At 45.5% G+C, this 17,500-nt stretch overlaps 1 protein-coding gene across 1 annotated transcript in view; it reads left to right on the top strand.

The window, feature by feature from the left end:
• plxdc2 (plexin domain containing 2) overlaps positions 1-17,500 on the top strand; it is a 95,703-nt gene that overhangs the window by 70,604 nt on the left and 7,599 nt on the right. Inside the window, exons 6-11 of the mRNA XM_034148052.1 lie at positions 2,050-2,168; positions 2,478-2,577; positions 7,709-7,804; positions 8,792-8,873; positions 14,871-14,931; positions 15,022-15,172. Of these exons, the coding sequence (XP_034003943.1) occupies positions 2,050-2,168; positions 2,478-2,577; positions 7,709-7,804; positions 8,792-8,873; positions 14,871-14,931; positions 15,022-15,172 (609 nt within the window). The remainder of the gene's footprint in view (positions 1-2,049; positions 2,169-2,477; positions 2,578-7,708; positions 7,805-8,791; positions 8,874-14,870; positions 14,932-15,021; positions 15,173-17,500) is intronic.

Here is a 17,500-nt window from a genome sequence, read left to right on the forward strand (position 1 = left end):
GAGAGATCAGTGAGAGATCAAGAGATCAGAAAGAGATCAGAGAGAGATCAGTGAGAGATCAAGAGATCAGTGAGAGATCAGTAAGAGATCAGTAAGAGATCAGAAAGAGATCAGAGAGAGATCAGTGAGAGATCAGAGAGAGATCAGTGAGAGATCAGTGAGAGATCAGTGAGATCAGAAAGAGATCAGAGAGAGATCAGAGAGAGATCAGAGAGAGATCAGTGAGAGATCAGAGAGAGATCGGAGAGAGATCGGTGAGAGATCGGAGAGAGATCGGAGAGAGATCGGAGAGAGATCGGAAAGAGATCGGAGAGAGATCAGAAAGAGATCAGAGAGAGATCAGAAAGAGATCAGAGAGAGATCAGAGAGAGATCAGTGAGAGATCAGTGAGAGATCAGAGAGAGATCAGAGAGAGATCAGAAAGAGATCAGAGAGAGATCAGAGAGAGATCAGTGAGAGATCAGTGAGAGATCAGAGAGAGATCAGAGAGAGATCAGAGAGAGATCAGTAAGAGATCAGAGAGAGATCAGAGAGAGATCAGTAAGAGATCAGTAAGAGATCAGTGAGAGATCAGAGAGAGATCAGAAAGAGATCAGAGAGAGATCAGAGAGAGATCAGTAAGAGATCAGAAAGAGATCAGAGAGAGATCAGAGAGAGATCAGAGAGAGATCAGTGAGAGATCAGTGAGAGATCAGAGAGAGATCAGTAAGAGATCAGAAAGAGATCAGAGAGATATCAGAGAGATATCAGAGAGAGATCAGAGAGAGATCAGTGAGAGATCAGAGAGAGATCAGAGAGAGATCAGTGAGAGATCAGAGAGAGATCAGAGAGAGATCAGAGAGAGATCAGAAAGAGATCAGAGAGAGATCAGTAAGAGATCAGAAAGAGATCAGAGAGAGATCAGAGAGAGATCAGAGAGAGATCAGAGAGAGATCAGAAAGAGATCAGAGAGAGATCAGAGAGAGATCAGAGAGAGATCAGAGAGAGATCAGAGAGAGATCAGTGAGAGATCAGAGAGAGATCAGAAAGAGATCAGAGAGAGATCAGAGAGAGATCAGTGAGAGATCAGAGAGAGATCAGAAAGAGATCAGAGAGAGATCAGAGAGAGATCAGTAAGAGATCAGAAAGAGATCAGAGAGAGATCAGAGAGAGATCAGAGAGAGATCAGAAAGAGATCAGAGAGATCAGAAAGGACCAAAGCAAAGGAACTCTGAACTTTTCTAACAATAAACAAACAAAAGCTTTTAGTGCAAAATGTCTAGAAAACAGAAAGATCTAGATTTATGGAATGAATCTTTCTAACCTCCTTCTTTAACTCTGATACCTGAGGCGTCTGTACTCCAGGTGATTTGTGACACGGGGGTTTCCCGTAGCTCAGACTGTGACGTAATAATGGATTAGTGGTGTAAACAAACCTTTATTGATCGGGCAAACAGCCAGACGACGAGCGCTCGATACGTCTAAAGTCCTCTCTTAATCAAACTGTCTGCTGATCGTCTGCCAGCTTTCTCTCAGTTATTCAGAGGGCTTTAAGGAGCATGCTGCTGTGTCTGTGTGGAACAACTGAACCAGGATCTGTCTGTGGGTCCATGTGGAACCCCTAAATGAGCATTGAGTATTTAGGAACATTTATTGATTGCTATTTTCTACATTACACCCATTTTACACATTAATGCACCCACATTACTCTGTTGTTACTCTGTTGTTACACCCCCTATTACACACACATGGCCTCACACACACATGGCCTCACACACACATGGCCACACACACACACACACACGCACACGCACACACACACACTAGTAGAGATGGTATTTGAAACGGAGGTTATCAAAGATTTCGTAATGAGACACTGCCTTCACCTCACCTGTGTGTGTGTGTGTGTGTGTGTGTGTGTGTGTGTGTGTGTGTGTGTGTGTGTGTGTGTGTGTGTGTGTGTGTGTGTGTGTGTGTGTGTGTGTGTGTGTGTGTGTGTGTGTGTGTGTGTGTGTGTGTGTGTGTGTGTGTGTGTGTGTGTGTGTGTGTGTGTGTGTGTGTGTTCTTCAGGTACTGCTCTGGTGGTTCAGTGGGATCACGTCCACCTGCAGGACAACTACAACCTGGGCAGCTTCACCTTCCAGGCGACGCTTCACAACACCGGCAGGATCGTGTTCGCATACAAAGAGGTCAGAGGTCATTTATTTCTGTCTTTTTTTTATGTCATTTTTCTGTATTTTAGTATGTATTCTTTATTTTATCTGACACCATTTATCAGTCTAAAAGAATGAATTACGTTTTTATTTTTTACACCTTTACTACAAAAACGTTTTAAAACAAGTTCTAATGAAACCATCTTTTCCAGGCTTCAGCAATCCGTTGCATATCGCCTCGTATAGGAGTCAGTAATGGTAGATTTGTCAGAGCTGTCAGACGGATGTCTCTTTCAGACAGATCTCTGTGTTTCTGGTAATTGATTTCCTCCTCTTCTCTTTCAGGTTCCTGTCGACTTGTCCCTGATCAGTTCTGTCAATCATCCGGTGAAAGTGGGCCTATCGGACGCCTTCGTGGTGGTTCACAAGATCCAGCAGATCCCCAGTGAGTGCTTTAAAGAGTCCTCTCCTGATGATGTTCAGGTGTATATCAGTATGTAGTGTCTCTACTTTAAAGAGTCCTCTCCTGCTGATGTTCAGGTGTATATCAGTATGTAGTGTCTCTACTTTAAAGAGTCCTCTCCTGCTGATGTTCAGGTGTATATCAGTATGTAGTGTCTCTACTTTAAAGAGTCCTCTCCTGCTGATGTTCAGGTGTATATCAGTATGTAGTGTCTCTACTTTAAAGAGTCCTCTCTTGCTGATGTTCAGGTGTATATCAGTATGTAGTGTCTCTACTTTAAAGAGTCCTCTCCTGCTGATGTTCAGGTGTATATCAGTATGTAGTGTCTCTACTTTAAAGAGTCCTCTCCTGCTGATGTTCAGGTGTATATCAGTATGTAGTGTCTCTACTTTAAAGAGTCCTCTCCTGCTGATGTTCAGGTGTGAGACTTGTGTGTGAGACTTGTGTGTGAGACCTGTGTGTGAGACCTGTGTGTGAGACCTGTGTGTGAGACTTGTGTGTGAGACCTGTGTGTGAGACCTGTGTGTGTGAGACCTGTGTGTGAGACTTGTGTGTGAGACCTGTGTGTGAGACCTGTGTGTGTGAGACTTGTGTGTGAGACTTGTGTGTGAGACCTGTGTGTGTGAGACCTGTGTGTGAGACCTGTGTGTGAGACCTGTGTGTGAGACCTGTGTGTGAGACTTGTGTGTGAGACTTGTGTGTGAGACTTGTGTGTGAGACCTGTGTGTGTGAGACCTGTGTGTGAGACTTGTGTGTGAGACTTGTGTGTGAGACTTGTGTGTGAGACCTGTGTGTGAGACCTGTGTGTGAGACTTGTGTGTGAGACCTGTGTGTGAGACCTGTGTGTGAGACCTGTGTGTGTGAGACTTGTGTGTGAGACCTGTGTGTGAGACTTGTGTGTGAGACCTGTGTGTGAGACTTGTGTGTGAGACCTGTGTGTGAGACCTGTGTGTGAGACTTGTGTGTGAGACCTGTGTGTGAGACTTGTGTGTGAGACCTGTGTGTGAGACCTGTGTGTGAGACCTGTGTGTGAGACCTGTGTGTGAGACCTGTGTGTGAGACTTGTGTGTGAGACTTGTGTGTGAGACCTGTGTGTGAGACCTGTGTGTGAGACCTGTGTGTGAGACCTGTGTGTGAGACCTGTGTGTGAGACCTGTGTGTGAGACCTGTGTGTGAGACCTGTGTGTGAGACTTGTGTGTGAGACTTGTGTGTGAGACCTGTGTGTGAGACCTGTGTGTGTGAGACCTGTGTGTGAGACTTGTGTGTGAGACTTGTGTGTGAGACTTGTGTGTGAGACTTGTGTGTGAGACCTGTGTGTGAGACCTGTGTGTGAGACTTGTGTGTGAGACCTGTGTGTGAGACCTGTGTGTGTGAGACCTGTGTGTGAGACCTGTGTGTGAGACCTGTGTGTGAGACCTGTGTGTGAGACTTGTGTGTGAGACTTGTGTGTGAGACCTGTGTGTGAGACCTGTGTGTGAGACCTGTGTGTGAGACCTGTGTGTGAGACCTGTGTGTGAGACTTGTGTGTGAGACCTGTGTGTGAGACCTGTGTGTGAGACCTGTGTGTGAGACCTGTGTGTGAGACTTGTGTGTGAGACTTGTGTGTGAGACCTGTGTGTGAGACCTGTGTGTGTGAGACCTGTGTGTGAGACTTGTGTGTGAGACTTGTGTGTGAGACTTGTGTGTGAGACTTGTGTGTGAGACCTGTGTGTGAGACCTGTGTGTGAGACTTGTGTGTGAGACTTGTGTGTGAGACTTGTGTGTGAGACCTGTGTGTGAGACCTGTGTGTGAGACCTGTGTGTGAGACCTGTGTGTGAGACTTGTGTGTGAGACCTGTGTGTGAGACCTGTGTGTGAGACCTGTGTGTGTGAGACCTGTGTGTGAGACTTGTGTGTGAGACTTGTGTGTGAGACTTGTGTGTGAGACCTGTGTGTGAGACCTGTGTGTGAGACTTGTGTGTGAGACCTGTGTGTGAGACCTGTGTGTGAGACCTGTGTGTGAGACCTGTGTGTGAGACTTGTGTGTGAGACCTGTGTGTGAGACCTGTGTGTGTGAGACCTGTGTGTGAGACTTGTGTGTGAGACTTGTGTGTGAGACTTGTGTGTGAGACTTGTGTGTGAGACCTGTGTGTGAGACCTGTGTGTGAGACTTGTGTGTGAGACTTGTGTGTGAGACTTGTGTGTGAGACCTGTGTGTGAGACCTGTGTGTGAGACCTGTGTGTGAGACCTGTGTGTGAGACCTGTGTGTGAGACCTGTGTGTGAGACAGCGTTCTCGGCTAAAAGACTCATGGAGGAGATGTCGGGGTCTTCTTTGTCGACCTGAAGGAAGCCTTGATGAATGAAAGGAGCAGCCATGTTCCTGTAAAACTCTTTAAACTACACCACAGATACTCCTAGCTAACGCCTAGCTCGTCCGTTAGCCAGTGATCTTACGTTGTCCGTGATGAGAGGAGGAAGTGGGGTCGGCTTGTATCTGATTCTCTCCATAGATCTGGACCTAGCTCTCCTCCTTCCTCTCTTTCAGTTTACCCAGCATCCTCTGTTTCCTTCTCCAGATTTCACCCGTTGCTCCGAACCACCATGCTAGCCGGCTTTAGCACGATTAGCTTCTCCCTGTTATTAATAAGGCAGCCGTGGAGATGCTGCAGAACAGAGAAACAATGGACACAGCTTAGTAAGTAGGATCAGATAAGAACGCTACACGTTGAACACAGACTGAAAACATTCATCTCTCTGGACTGATAGCATTGAGAGCGTTTATTAATCCCAGGTTTTAACATGTGCTTGAACCTGATCTGTTAATTACTCCGCCGGCCACATTACTCCTGAGTCACATGTCTTATTTAAGCTTTTCTAATCTAGGGCAGAGCAGCAGAGAGTTGATAAATGTCTGTGAGGTAACGAGTCACTGAAGTGAGTTAGAGCTCCTCTTCAGGGTGCAGCCTGCAGCCCGGTAACAAGGAGCTGGGGTAACCAACATCTCCATGACAACGAGTATTCCCATCATCCATCTCCTGTTAGAGCATCAGGACGCTTGCTGTCTGCACGGACGGATCATGAGACCTTTGTACTGACAGGTCCTGCCCTGTAGCTTCAGATATGGACACGCACTGTGCAGACATCAGCTGCTTGTTGCTCAACAGGAACACAAAGGCGTGTTTATCTCAGCTGCTGCAGGAGACTGTAAGGACTGCTCTGAACAAGTGATGAAACAGACGTTTAAAGGGTTTGGTTTCTGTGATTAAGAAATGTGAGGAATGGATTAAACGGTGTCTGCTGCAACAATAGCTGGGAATTAAAACCAGAGCCAACGACCAACCTGAGTGCCAAACCCAGCGGACCATTTCAAACTGAAGAAATGATGCCTAGTGTTTGGAAATATGATATGGCTGGATTTGTCTGCATTGGTCGATCAGAAGACAACCCAAAGGTACATTTACCAAAGTGTTTAATCCATTACAGTGAGAGCCAGTTACTTACTATACGTGTCAGTATCATAAACGACTGATTTGGAAGTGGTTCTGGGGGATGTTGAGGAGGATGCTGAATCCATTTCTGACCTTTTCAGGATCATAAATGTCAGGTTTAACCCGAGAGTGGATCTGTTCTCTCTGTGGGCGGATGTTTGACTAACATGAGTAGTGTTGGACCATTTGATACAGAGAGCACCAGATTAACATTATTATCTCTAACGTGGAGAATTGTCTTTCCAATAAATAAGCATTCTGTCCAATCCAAATGATCCGGAGTCCCCTTCATCTTCAACATCCACCATATATTCATCAGAATCAGTCCACGGAGAGAACACATGGCCACTTTCTGGTTTAAACTGTATTTCTGTACCCTGAACATGTCAGAAATGTCCTGAAATAATCCCAAATCTCATGGAGAAATCCCATTAGCTTTTTGTGGAGGCAAACCAGGGAGATGCTACCTTTGGTCCACACACCTGCACCTTTCAATGAGAGGAAAGAAACCCATATTTCTGATATAAGGACATCTTAAAACGGGTTGAATAAGACTTTTGTTTCTGTTCTGTTGGGTCTAAATTCATGGTTTCCTTCCACACCAGAGACTGTACAATCTACCCCAACTTCAATAGCTTCATGACGGGCAGATGACCTCCATGTGACCTCTATCGAGTCATTAGTGCAAAGATAATCCCTTCACTAGAGGGAGCTTTTACTCTCAGGGTGCTGCCTCTCATTTGGTGCTTTGATCAGACGTCTGGTGTGTAATGGAAGCAACATCCAGTCACATGAGAAGAACAACACACACAGGTTTAATCCACCGAGGAGAGAAAGGGAGAGGGGCAAGTTCAGTTGAATGGTTTTAAAGGGTCCCTATTCTGCTGTTTGGGGGGGTTCCCCTTCCCTTCACTTCACTGTGTTCGATAAGTTTCTGTGTGTGTAAAGGGTCTGAAAAGCATGGAAACATCACAGGAGAGCCACTATGCTGATACACACCTGAACATCTGCAGCATGTGTCCTCTTTAAAACAACTGTCTGATCATCTGTATTGAATTTCAATTCCGTAGCTCATTGGTCGAGCAAACACAAGCATCTCGGTGACTTCACCTTTACTCTCTCACTCCTGCAGAGAAAGGCCCCAGAAAAACCCAACGTGGTTTAGATTACACTCAGAGTTACTCTCAGATCTGTTTAGGCATGATACCGTCAACATGGAGAGCAGAGCAGGGTGGAATAAAATGCAGAACGTATGAATATTCAACCGTAAAAAGTCAAGACAGACAAGAAAATGGTGTGACAGAAACCATCCTCTCTGACTCTAACTCATATGTATTTGATGCCTCTCTATAGCGGTGCAGATGTGTGGAATAGTAAGAGCCCTTTTTACTGAAGCCATTTTGAGTTATAGAAAGCGATGATATGTCCAATCAATCCCTCCGTCTCCCCAGCTGATGACTTGCTGCTACAGATAATAGGAAGGCAGCTCTTTTCCTCACGGTCTGATTTGTATCGTCTCTCGGGGGAAATTGCTACCGTCTCCAGATAGTGGGCTGACGTCTGAGTGAAGAAGAGCGCCCTCCTCTCTTTCTTTAGGGCCCAGTTTGTTACCTCTGTTTCTCTTTCTCCCTCCTCTAATATAGACGTCAGAAGGAGGACGATCTACGAGTATCATCGCGTGGAGCTGACGAAGACGAAGATCACCAACTTCACCGCCGTGGAAATGATGCCTCTAGCCAGTAAGGAGGCTTTATTGAAACAGACGTTCTGTGTGCCCACTTCTCTATTACATTTCCAGCATGTATTGTCCTGAGTTAAACCCATTTTAAATGATTTCAGGTGTCAAATAATATCTATGAACAACTTTATAAGCCGTTAGTGTTAATAAATAGATTCCTTAGTATCTGAACCCCGAACATGTTGAGTACCCTAAAGTGTTATGATAGAAATGTATAGAGGGGGTCTCCAGCACATAGAAACTGCCGGATGCTAACCTGCATACTGTATGTTGGGTGATTAGTACAATTTGCGTTAATTAGCATTAATTAGCATTATAGCATGTGGACAATAGGTGAGGCCGATTTGGACAGTTTCTCAGTGGTTTGGGCGTTATTGGGGATGCTGAATCCATTTCTGAAATTATCAGGATAAAAGAATTGCAGTTTGAACCAGAAAGTAGCCATACAGTATTTGTACTCTATGTGGACTGATTTTGACTAACATGAGTAGTGGTGTGACCAGATGAACATTATTATCTCTACTGTGGACAATTATTCTTCAAATAAATAAGCAATCTGTCCATTTCAAATGATCCAGAGTCCCCTAAATCTTCCAAATTGACCCATAATTAATCAAAATCCTCCAACTGAGAGTACAGATATGGCCTCTTTCTGGTGAAAACTGTCATATTTGACCCTGAAAATGTCAGAAATTGACTCAACATTCTCAATAACCCCCAAAACCACTCAGAAACTATCCAAATCAGCCAAGCCATTGTTTAACTAGTGTCTGAATTGTGCACATTTCCCAACATATGCAGGTTATCATCCGGCAGTTTCTATGTGTTAGGAACCCCTACTATACATTTCTATCATAAAACTTTAGGGTATTCAACATTTCAGCGTTCACAACAGGACTCTGTGATCTGCAAATAACGTCATTTGTGGATGAGAGCGTTTGTTTCCCAGCATATTGATCGTGTGACCTGTTTCCTCTCCCCTCTCCAGCCTGTCTGCAGTTCACCAGCTGCGGAGAATGCATTTCCTCTCAGATCAACTTCAACTGCAGCTGGTGCCATCGCCTCAACAGGTGGGGCTGGTTTTTAGAGTCAAAAGCACCATTAAAGTGGGGTTGGAGCACCCTATTGAAATCCAGAGGGGAACCATGATCACTCAGAAAAAGACTCTCACATTTCAGAGCCTAAACATGTTGGGAAAGGTGGAAACCTGGTGAGAATGTATTTAGATTAGGATTAGCACGGGGCAACATGGCTCAACAGCGCCACCTAGATCAAAGCCCCTTTATATGTATGTTTTTGAGATGTTTAAGTTCCTATAATGGTTTGAGTGAGAAACGCCGATCAGAGTGTCTCAACATCCAAGATATGTCTTTAAATGTCTTTCTCAGTGCAAACCCCGAAAAGATCCACTTGATCTGAAACTGAGAGAAAAGCATTGATTCTCCATTTTAGCACAAATCAGTTCTCTGAAGAGTTGGTTATTCTTCTGTGGATTTCCTAATTGCTCCAGGGCACACAGAACCTTTGACCTTCTGGAGGGATAGCCCACACCATCAGAACATCAGAACAACAGAACATCAGAACATCAGAACAACAGAACAACAGAACATCAGAACATCAGAACAACAGAACATCAGAACATCAGAACAACAGAACAACAGAACATCAGAACATCAGAACATCAGAACATCAGAACAACAGAACAACAGAACATCAGAACATCAGAACAACAGAACATCAGAACATCAGAACATCAGAACAACAGAACATCAGAACAACAGAACAACAGAACATCAGAACATCAGAACATCAGAACAACAGAACAACAGAACAACAGAACATCAGAACATCAGAACATCAGAACATCAGAACAACAGAACAACAGAACAACAGAACAACAGAACATCAGAACATCAGAACATCAGAACATCAGAACATCCAGCTGTCAGGATGTTCTCGGGGAAACGCCAACACTTCTTTAGCTGCTCAAATATGATCTTTGCTTTGAAGTGCTCTGCAGGGAGGAGGAGATGAGGAGCTGAGGTTGACTGAACAGGTGTGAGCTGAATACATGTTGAACTGAATGAGACGCTATCAGACGGCTTTATGGAGAATAAAGCCGCTCTGTGGCTCCCAGGTGTGTCTCATACTGACCAAGTGGAGTCACTCTGATATCAAAAGGGAAAATGGGATGAATTTGAACTATTTCTACACGTTTCCTGCATTAAAGAGGCCCTACAGTATTCAGCTTTTTAGGATGTGTTCTGGTTTGAGTGCATGTAAATGGTCCGCAAACCCTAAAATCCCTGTTTTCACCTCCTGGAAATCCACATAAATAAATCAGCAAGTGTTTTATGACTGATTCATGTAATATATCTTGCAAAAATGTCTAAAATGCGGAGATTTTAAGTTTTTCTCTGACATATTTAGGATTTTAAGGGCGTTTATCACTGTTTTCTAGCAAAACCATTAAAGGAACTTAAACATCTCGAACACAAACACATGTTTCAGCCTCCTTTAAGTGAGATATGCTGCTTTTCTCTGTTTTATACCATATTAAAATGGATATCTTTGGACATTTAAAGACAAGATCATTAAAGCACGCCAACAAGTCACAGCAGAGGCCGACATGTCACAGCAGAGACCGACATGTCACAGCAGAGACCGACATGTCACAGCAGAGGCCGACATGTCACAGCAGAGACCGACATGTCACAGCAGAGGCCGACATGTCACAGCAGAGACCGACATGTCAAAGCAGAGGCCAACATGTCACAGCAGAGGCCAACATGTCACAGCCGACATGTCACAGCAGACATGTCACAGCAGAGGCCAACATGTCACAGCAGAGGCCGACATGTCACAGCCGACATGTCACAGCAGACATGTCACAGCAGAGGCACACATGTCACAGCAGAGGCCGACATGTCACAGCAGAGGCCGACATGTCACAGTAGAGGCCGACATGTCACAGCAGAGGCCGACATGTCACAGCAGAGGCACACATGTCACAGTAGAGGCCGACATGTCACAGCAGAGGCCGACATGTCACAGTAGAGGCCGACATGTCACAGTAGAGGCCGACATGTCACAGCAGAGGCCGACATGTCACAGCAGAGGCACACATGTCACAGTAGAGGCCGACATGTCACAGTAGAGGCCGACATGTCACAGTAGAGGCCGACATGTCACAGCAGAGGCCGACATGTCACAGCAGAGGCACACATGTCACAGTAGAGGCCGACATGTCACAGTAGAGGCCGACATGTCACAGCAGAGGCACACATGTCACAGTAGAGGCCGACATGTCACAGCAGAGGCCGACATGTCACAGCAGAGGCACACATGTCACAGTAGAGGCCGACATGTCACAGCAGAGGCACACATGTCACAGTAGAGGCCGACATGTCACAGCAGAGGCCGACATGTCACAGCAGAGGCCGACATGTCACAGCAGAGGCCGACAGGTCCGCAGAGGCACCATGTCACAGCTAGAGGCCGACATTCACAGTAGAGTCCAACATGTCACAGTAGAGGCCGACATGTCACAGTAGAGGCCAACATGTCACAGCAGAGGCCGACATGTCACAGTAGAGGCCGACATGTCACAGCAGAGGCACACATGTCACAGTAGAGGCCGACATGTCACAGCAGAGGCCGACATGTCACAGCAGAGGCCGACATGTCACAGCAGAGGCCGACATGTCACAGCAGAGGCACACATGTCACAGTAGAGGCCGACATGTCACAGTAGAGGCCGACATGTCACAGCAGAGGCCGACATGTCACAGTAGAGGCCGACATGTCACAGTAGAGGCCAACATGTCACAGTAGAGGCCGACATGTCACAGCAGAGGCCGACATGTCACAGCAGAGGCCGACATGTCACAGCAGAGGCACACATGTCACAGCAGAGGCACACATGTCACAGCAGAGGCCGACATGTCACAGTAGAGGCCGACATGTCACAGCAGAGGCCGACATGTCACAGCAGAGGCACACATGTCACAGTAGAGGCCGACATGTCACAGTAGAGGCCGACATGTCACAGCAGAGGCACACATGTCACAGTAGAGGCCGACATGTCACAGCAGAGGCCGACATGTCACAGCAGAGGCCGACATGTCACAGCAGAGGCCGACATGTCACAGCAGAGGCACACATGTCACAGTAGAGGCCGACATGTCACAGTAGAGGCCGACATGTCACAGCAGAGGCCGACATGTCACAGCAGAGGCCGACATGTCACAGCAGAGGCCGACATGTCACAGCAGAGGCCGACATGTCACAGCAGAGGCCGACATGTCACAGCAGAAGCCGACATGTCACAGCAGAGGCCGACATGTCACAGCAGAGGCCGACATGTCACAGCAGAGGCCGACATGTCACAGCAGAGGCCGACATGTCACAGTAGAGGCCGACATGTCACAGCAGAGGCCGACATGTCACAGCAGAGGCCGACATGTCACAGTAGAGGCACACATGTCACAGCAGAGGCACACATGTCACAGCAGAGGCACACATGTCACAGCAGAGGCCAACATGTCACAGCAGAGGCCGACATGTCACAGCAGAGGCACACATGTCACAGCAGAGGCCAACATGTCACAGCAGAGGCACACATGTCACAGCAGAGGCCGACATGTCACAGCAGAGGCACACATGTCACAGCAGAGGCCAACATGTCACAGCAGAGGCCGACATGTCACAGCAGAGGCACACATGTCACAGCAGAGGCCGACATGTCACAGCAGAGGCACACATGTCACAGCAGAGGCCGACATGTCACAGCAGAGGCCAACATGTCACAGCAGAGGCACACATGTCACAGCAGAGGCACACATGTCACAGCAGAGGCCGACATGTCACAGCAGAGGCACACATGTCACAGCAGAGGCACACATGTCACAGCAGAGGCACACATGTCACAGCAGAGGCACACACTGCTCATATTAAACCTTAGAAATGAGCAGAAAATGCTCTTTCAGAGACGAGCTAACCAACAGTATGTCCACATGTTTCCCCCTCAGCGACATCATGGAGAGACGCTGCATGCTTTGAGCACTGATCTCATTAAGCTGCATTTTAATTAGCTTCCTCGCTGTGTTAATGTCTCCCTCTTTGTATCCTGCACTTCCTTTGAAGCACGCTTTAAAGCAGGCGCTAATTAAAACCAGGGGGTTAATGAGAGGCGCTGAGAGAACGACCCGATGAGCTGAGAGGTTCTGACGAGGTCACAGGATGTTGACTTTCTCAAAAATACTGAAATAAATCTGCATCCGGTAACTTTTAGTGTTCAGACAGAGGTTTGTTTAGTCAAAGGCAACATCTGAAGGGCATTGTAACGCAGCTCAGAGACAATACATGGCTTTTAAGGAGGAAGGTATAGTCTGCAGATAGATAATAACTCTGGTTATCTGACTTGGTCTCTGGTAAACTGACTTGGTATCTGGTTATCTGACTTGGTCTCTGGTTAACTGACTTGGTCTCTTGTTAACTGACTTGGTCTCTGCTTAACTGACTTGGTCTCTGGTTAACTGACTTGGTCTCTGGTTATCTGACTTGGTGTCTTGTTAACTGACTTGGTCTCTGGTTATCTGACTTGGTCTCTGGTTATCTGACTTGGTCTCTGGTTATCTGACTTGGTCTCTGGTTAACTGACTTGGTCTCTTGTTAACTGACTTGGTCTCTGCTTAACTGACTTGGTCTCTGGTTAACTGACTTGGTCTCTGGTTATCTGACTTGGTCTCTGGTTATCTGACTTGGTCTCTTGTTAACTGACTTGGTCTCTGCTTAACTGACTTGGTCTCTTGTTAACTGACTTGGTCTCTGCTTAACTGACTTGGTCTCTGGTTAACTGACTTGGTCTCTGGTTATCTGACTTGGTGTCTTGTTAACTGACTTGGTCTCTGGTTATCTGACTTGGTCTCTGGTTAACTGACTTGGTCTCTTGTTAACTGACTTGGTCTCTGCTTAACTGACTTGGTCTCTGGTTATCTGACTTGGTCTCTTGTTAACTGACTTGGTCTCTGCTTAACTGACTTGGTCTCTGGTTAACTGACTTGGTCTCTGGTTATCTGACTTGGTCTCTTGTTAACTGACTTGGTCTCTGGTTAACTGACTTGGTCTCTTGTTAACTGACTTGGTCTCTGGTTATCTGACTTGGTCTCTTGTTAACTGACTTGGTCTCTGGTTAACTGACTTGGTCTCTTGTTAACTGACTTGGTCTCTGGTTATCTGACTTGGTCTCTGGTTAACTGACTTGGTCTCTGGTTATCTGACTTGGTCTCTGGTTATCTGACTTGGTCTCTGGTTATCTGACTTGGTCTCTGGTTATCTGACTTGGTCTCTTGTTAACTGACTTGGTCTCTGCTTAACTGACTTGGTCTCTGGTTATCTGACTTGGTCTCTGGTTAACTGACTTGGTCTCTGGTTATCTGACTTGGTCTCTTGTTAACTGACTTGGTCTCTGGTTATCTGACTTGGTCTCTGGTTAACTGACTTGGTCTCTGGTTAACTGACTTGGTATCTGGTTATCTGACTTGGTCTCTGGTTATCTGACTTGGTCTCTGGTTAACTGACTTGGTCTCTGGTTAACTGACTTGGTCTCTGGTTATCTGACTTGGTCTCTGGTTATCTGACTTGGTCTCTGGTTATCTGACTTGGTCTCTGGTTAACTGACTTGGTCTCTGGTTATCTGACTTGGTCTCTTGTTAACTGACTTTGTCTCTGGTTATCTGACTTGGTCTCTTGTTAACTGACTTGGTCTTTGGTTAACTGACTTTGTCTCTGGTTAACTGACTTGGTCTCCGGTTATCTGACTTGGTCTCTGGTTAACTGACTTGGTCTCTGGTTATCTGAATTGGTCTCTGGTTAACTAGTTATTATAAAGTGTCCTCATGAGCTTTTCATAGCAGAGCATCTACACCACAAGACTCTACAGAGTTATTAAAATGTCCTCAGATCAGAGGACGTTTTGAGCCAGAAGTGGGAGAAGTATTGGCGCTAAATAAGGTGAATATTAAGCTTCTTCTATATGACTAAATATGTGTCTCGTCTCCCCTCAGATGCTCCAGTGGATTTGACCGCCATCGGCAGGACTGGGTGGACAACAGCTGTCCAGATGAGGTGAGATACAGCAGATAAAGCTAATGAAATATAATAATCGAACAGTAAGCAGTGTGTTGGAGCTAACTCACATCACATCTCTTCTCACAGACTAAGGACAAGCTGTGTGACATCATGGACACCACCCATCTCTACCCCTTCACCACCTCCACCTCCTCCAGAACTACAGCCAGGATCAGAGAGGTGACTGGGGGGGAGACAGGCTCCACCACCCAATCACCAACCAGCGTTCCCACTGAAGGTAACTATTGGGAAGATAGTGAATGTCCTCCTCCAATATGAGAGTAACATGATAACAAAGGTATCCCACCTGTAGCTGTGAACATGACAGGATGTCTGATTACCTAGAAGAGCATCAGGACTGTTTGAGGCATATGATAGCTATGTGATTAACATGATGATTCAGCCTCTATGGAGATAGACATATGACAAGCATGCTCATTTCTGACGTGGAGCTAATCTGAAGTAAACATTGAATACTGCTTTCTATTCCTCCATCTTGTGACTGTGTAACTCCCTCTCTTGGATATCAGCATGTGAAGGACACTGTTCAGGAACTACTTGATGCTCTGTATGTGATGACTACTTCCATTCTGGAGAGGATCACAGATACATGGATCCTGAGATTGAAGCTCAAGCCGGGGACGAGGGATTATTAACATTTTGAAGTATTCAGAAAAGTCCGAATTTTGAGATTTTGAGAAAAAGTCAGAATTTTAAGAAAAAGTCAGATTTGTAAGATTTGGGGGAAAAAAATCTGAATTTTTAGATTTTCAGAAAAAAAGCCAACAAATGCTCTGTATGAGATGACTACTTCCATTCTTGAGAGGATAATAAATACGTGGATCCTGAGATTGAAGCTCAAGCCGTGTGTAAAAGCTTCAACTGAAGAACAAAGCGAGTCTTGTCCAAACTGAACATGTTTACTTTATATTAATATAACAGTTCCCAACAAGAAGGGTAGAAGACGGGGAGAGAGCATGCTTAAATATATAGCTGTCCACTTATAACAGAAAATGCATCCAGATGGGAGGCATCAGCTGTGTTTGTCCCAACTTCCTCAGGATGAATTAGATCCAGCGACACCGACCCGTGATCATCCATCTTTCTTATTCCTTGTCTGGATCTGTGATTCTCCTCCCGTCTCGTCCTCTTTAACGGTTTCTCAGCGTGATTACGGAGCGTTAGCTTTCAGCGTTTCACCAATGTACCTTTTTCTGTAGGCTGAGTTTAATGTGGAATTAGATTGAGCGCCGGCTTTTGTCACAGTAAGTGGAAAGTGACTCGACAATGATTTGGGAGTTTAGTGGAGTCGGCACGCTCTGATCCAGATATTGATTTTTATTAGACCTTGTTTTATTACCTGGATCTCATCTTTTATATTTGATGGCTCTTTCTAGCGGGTGAAAAAGGGACTATCTGACGTTATATTACTGTTAGACAGTCCAAAAGAGGGTGGAGCTTTCTTACGTTTAGTCAAATATATCCCATCATTCCACACAAAGCCCTCGCTTGGCGATATATTCCTGTAAGGCTAAAATAAACATGTCTTAATGTCTATTTTTAACGCTGATCCCTTTTACTGTTTACTTCCTGTGTATTAAATTGACCGGAACTTATTTCTGCGGTTTGATATCGCTGCACACAGTCCTCCCTTACCAATGGTCTGTTCTCCTTAGCAATGGTCTGTTCTCCTTAGTAACAGTCTGTTCTCCTTAGTAACGGTCTGTTCTCCTTAGCGACAGCCTTAGCGACAGTCTGTTCTCCTTAGCAACGGTCTGTTATCCTTAGTAACGGTCTGTTCTGCCTAGCAACGGTCTGTTCTTCTTAGCAACGGTCAGTTTTCCATAGCAACGGTCTGTTCTTCTTAGCAGCGGTCTGTTCTACTTAGCAATGGCCTGTTCTCCTTAGTAACGGTCTGTTCTCCCTAGCAACGGTCTGTTCTCCTTAGCAACGGGTCTGTTCTCCTTAGCAGCGGTCTGTTCTCCCTAGCAACGGTCTGTTCTCCTTAGCGACGGTCTGTTCTCCTTAGCAACGGTCTGTTCTCCTTAGCAACGGTCTGCTAGCGGAAAATAACAGACCTCTGGAATGTCCAGATTGACCAGCATTGAGTATTCAACTAACCTGTGCTATAGTGAAGTAAATAAAGGAAATAGGGGTATTTTTATGTACTTTTTATATAAATAACACTAAAACTGGACGTGTACAGTGGATAAGGATTGAACAAAAGATGGATTTATAAAAGAATCGTCTTTCTGCTGCTTTGAGGTTAACCCGGAGCATAAATCAGAATAGTGCTCAGACTATATCATGTAAATGCTCTTTGAACGGCAAGAAAAAAGGCCAAGGTGTCCTCTAACGTTTGTTTACTTCCATCACTGTTTATTACTTACTGTTGTCTCCAGAGACGTTAGAGTTACGACTCGGCTGGTTTTATTGTGCCAAGGTTCACTTTATTCCCTTTTTGACACTTCTCACAAACAGAAATCCTTCATTTTCCCATAAAGGGAGACTTTTACAGCAGAAAGGAGGAGAGCTACGTACGTATTAAATAAAACAAGTAAAGACA

This window comes from Trematomus bernacchii, unplaced genomic scaffold, assembly GCF_902827165.1.
Source record: "Trematomus bernacchii unplaced genomic scaffold, fTreBer1.1, whole genome shotgun sequence".
NCBI classification, from domain to species: domain Eukaryota; kingdom Metazoa; phylum Chordata; class Actinopteri; order Perciformes; family Nototheniidae; genus Trematomus; species Trematomus bernacchii.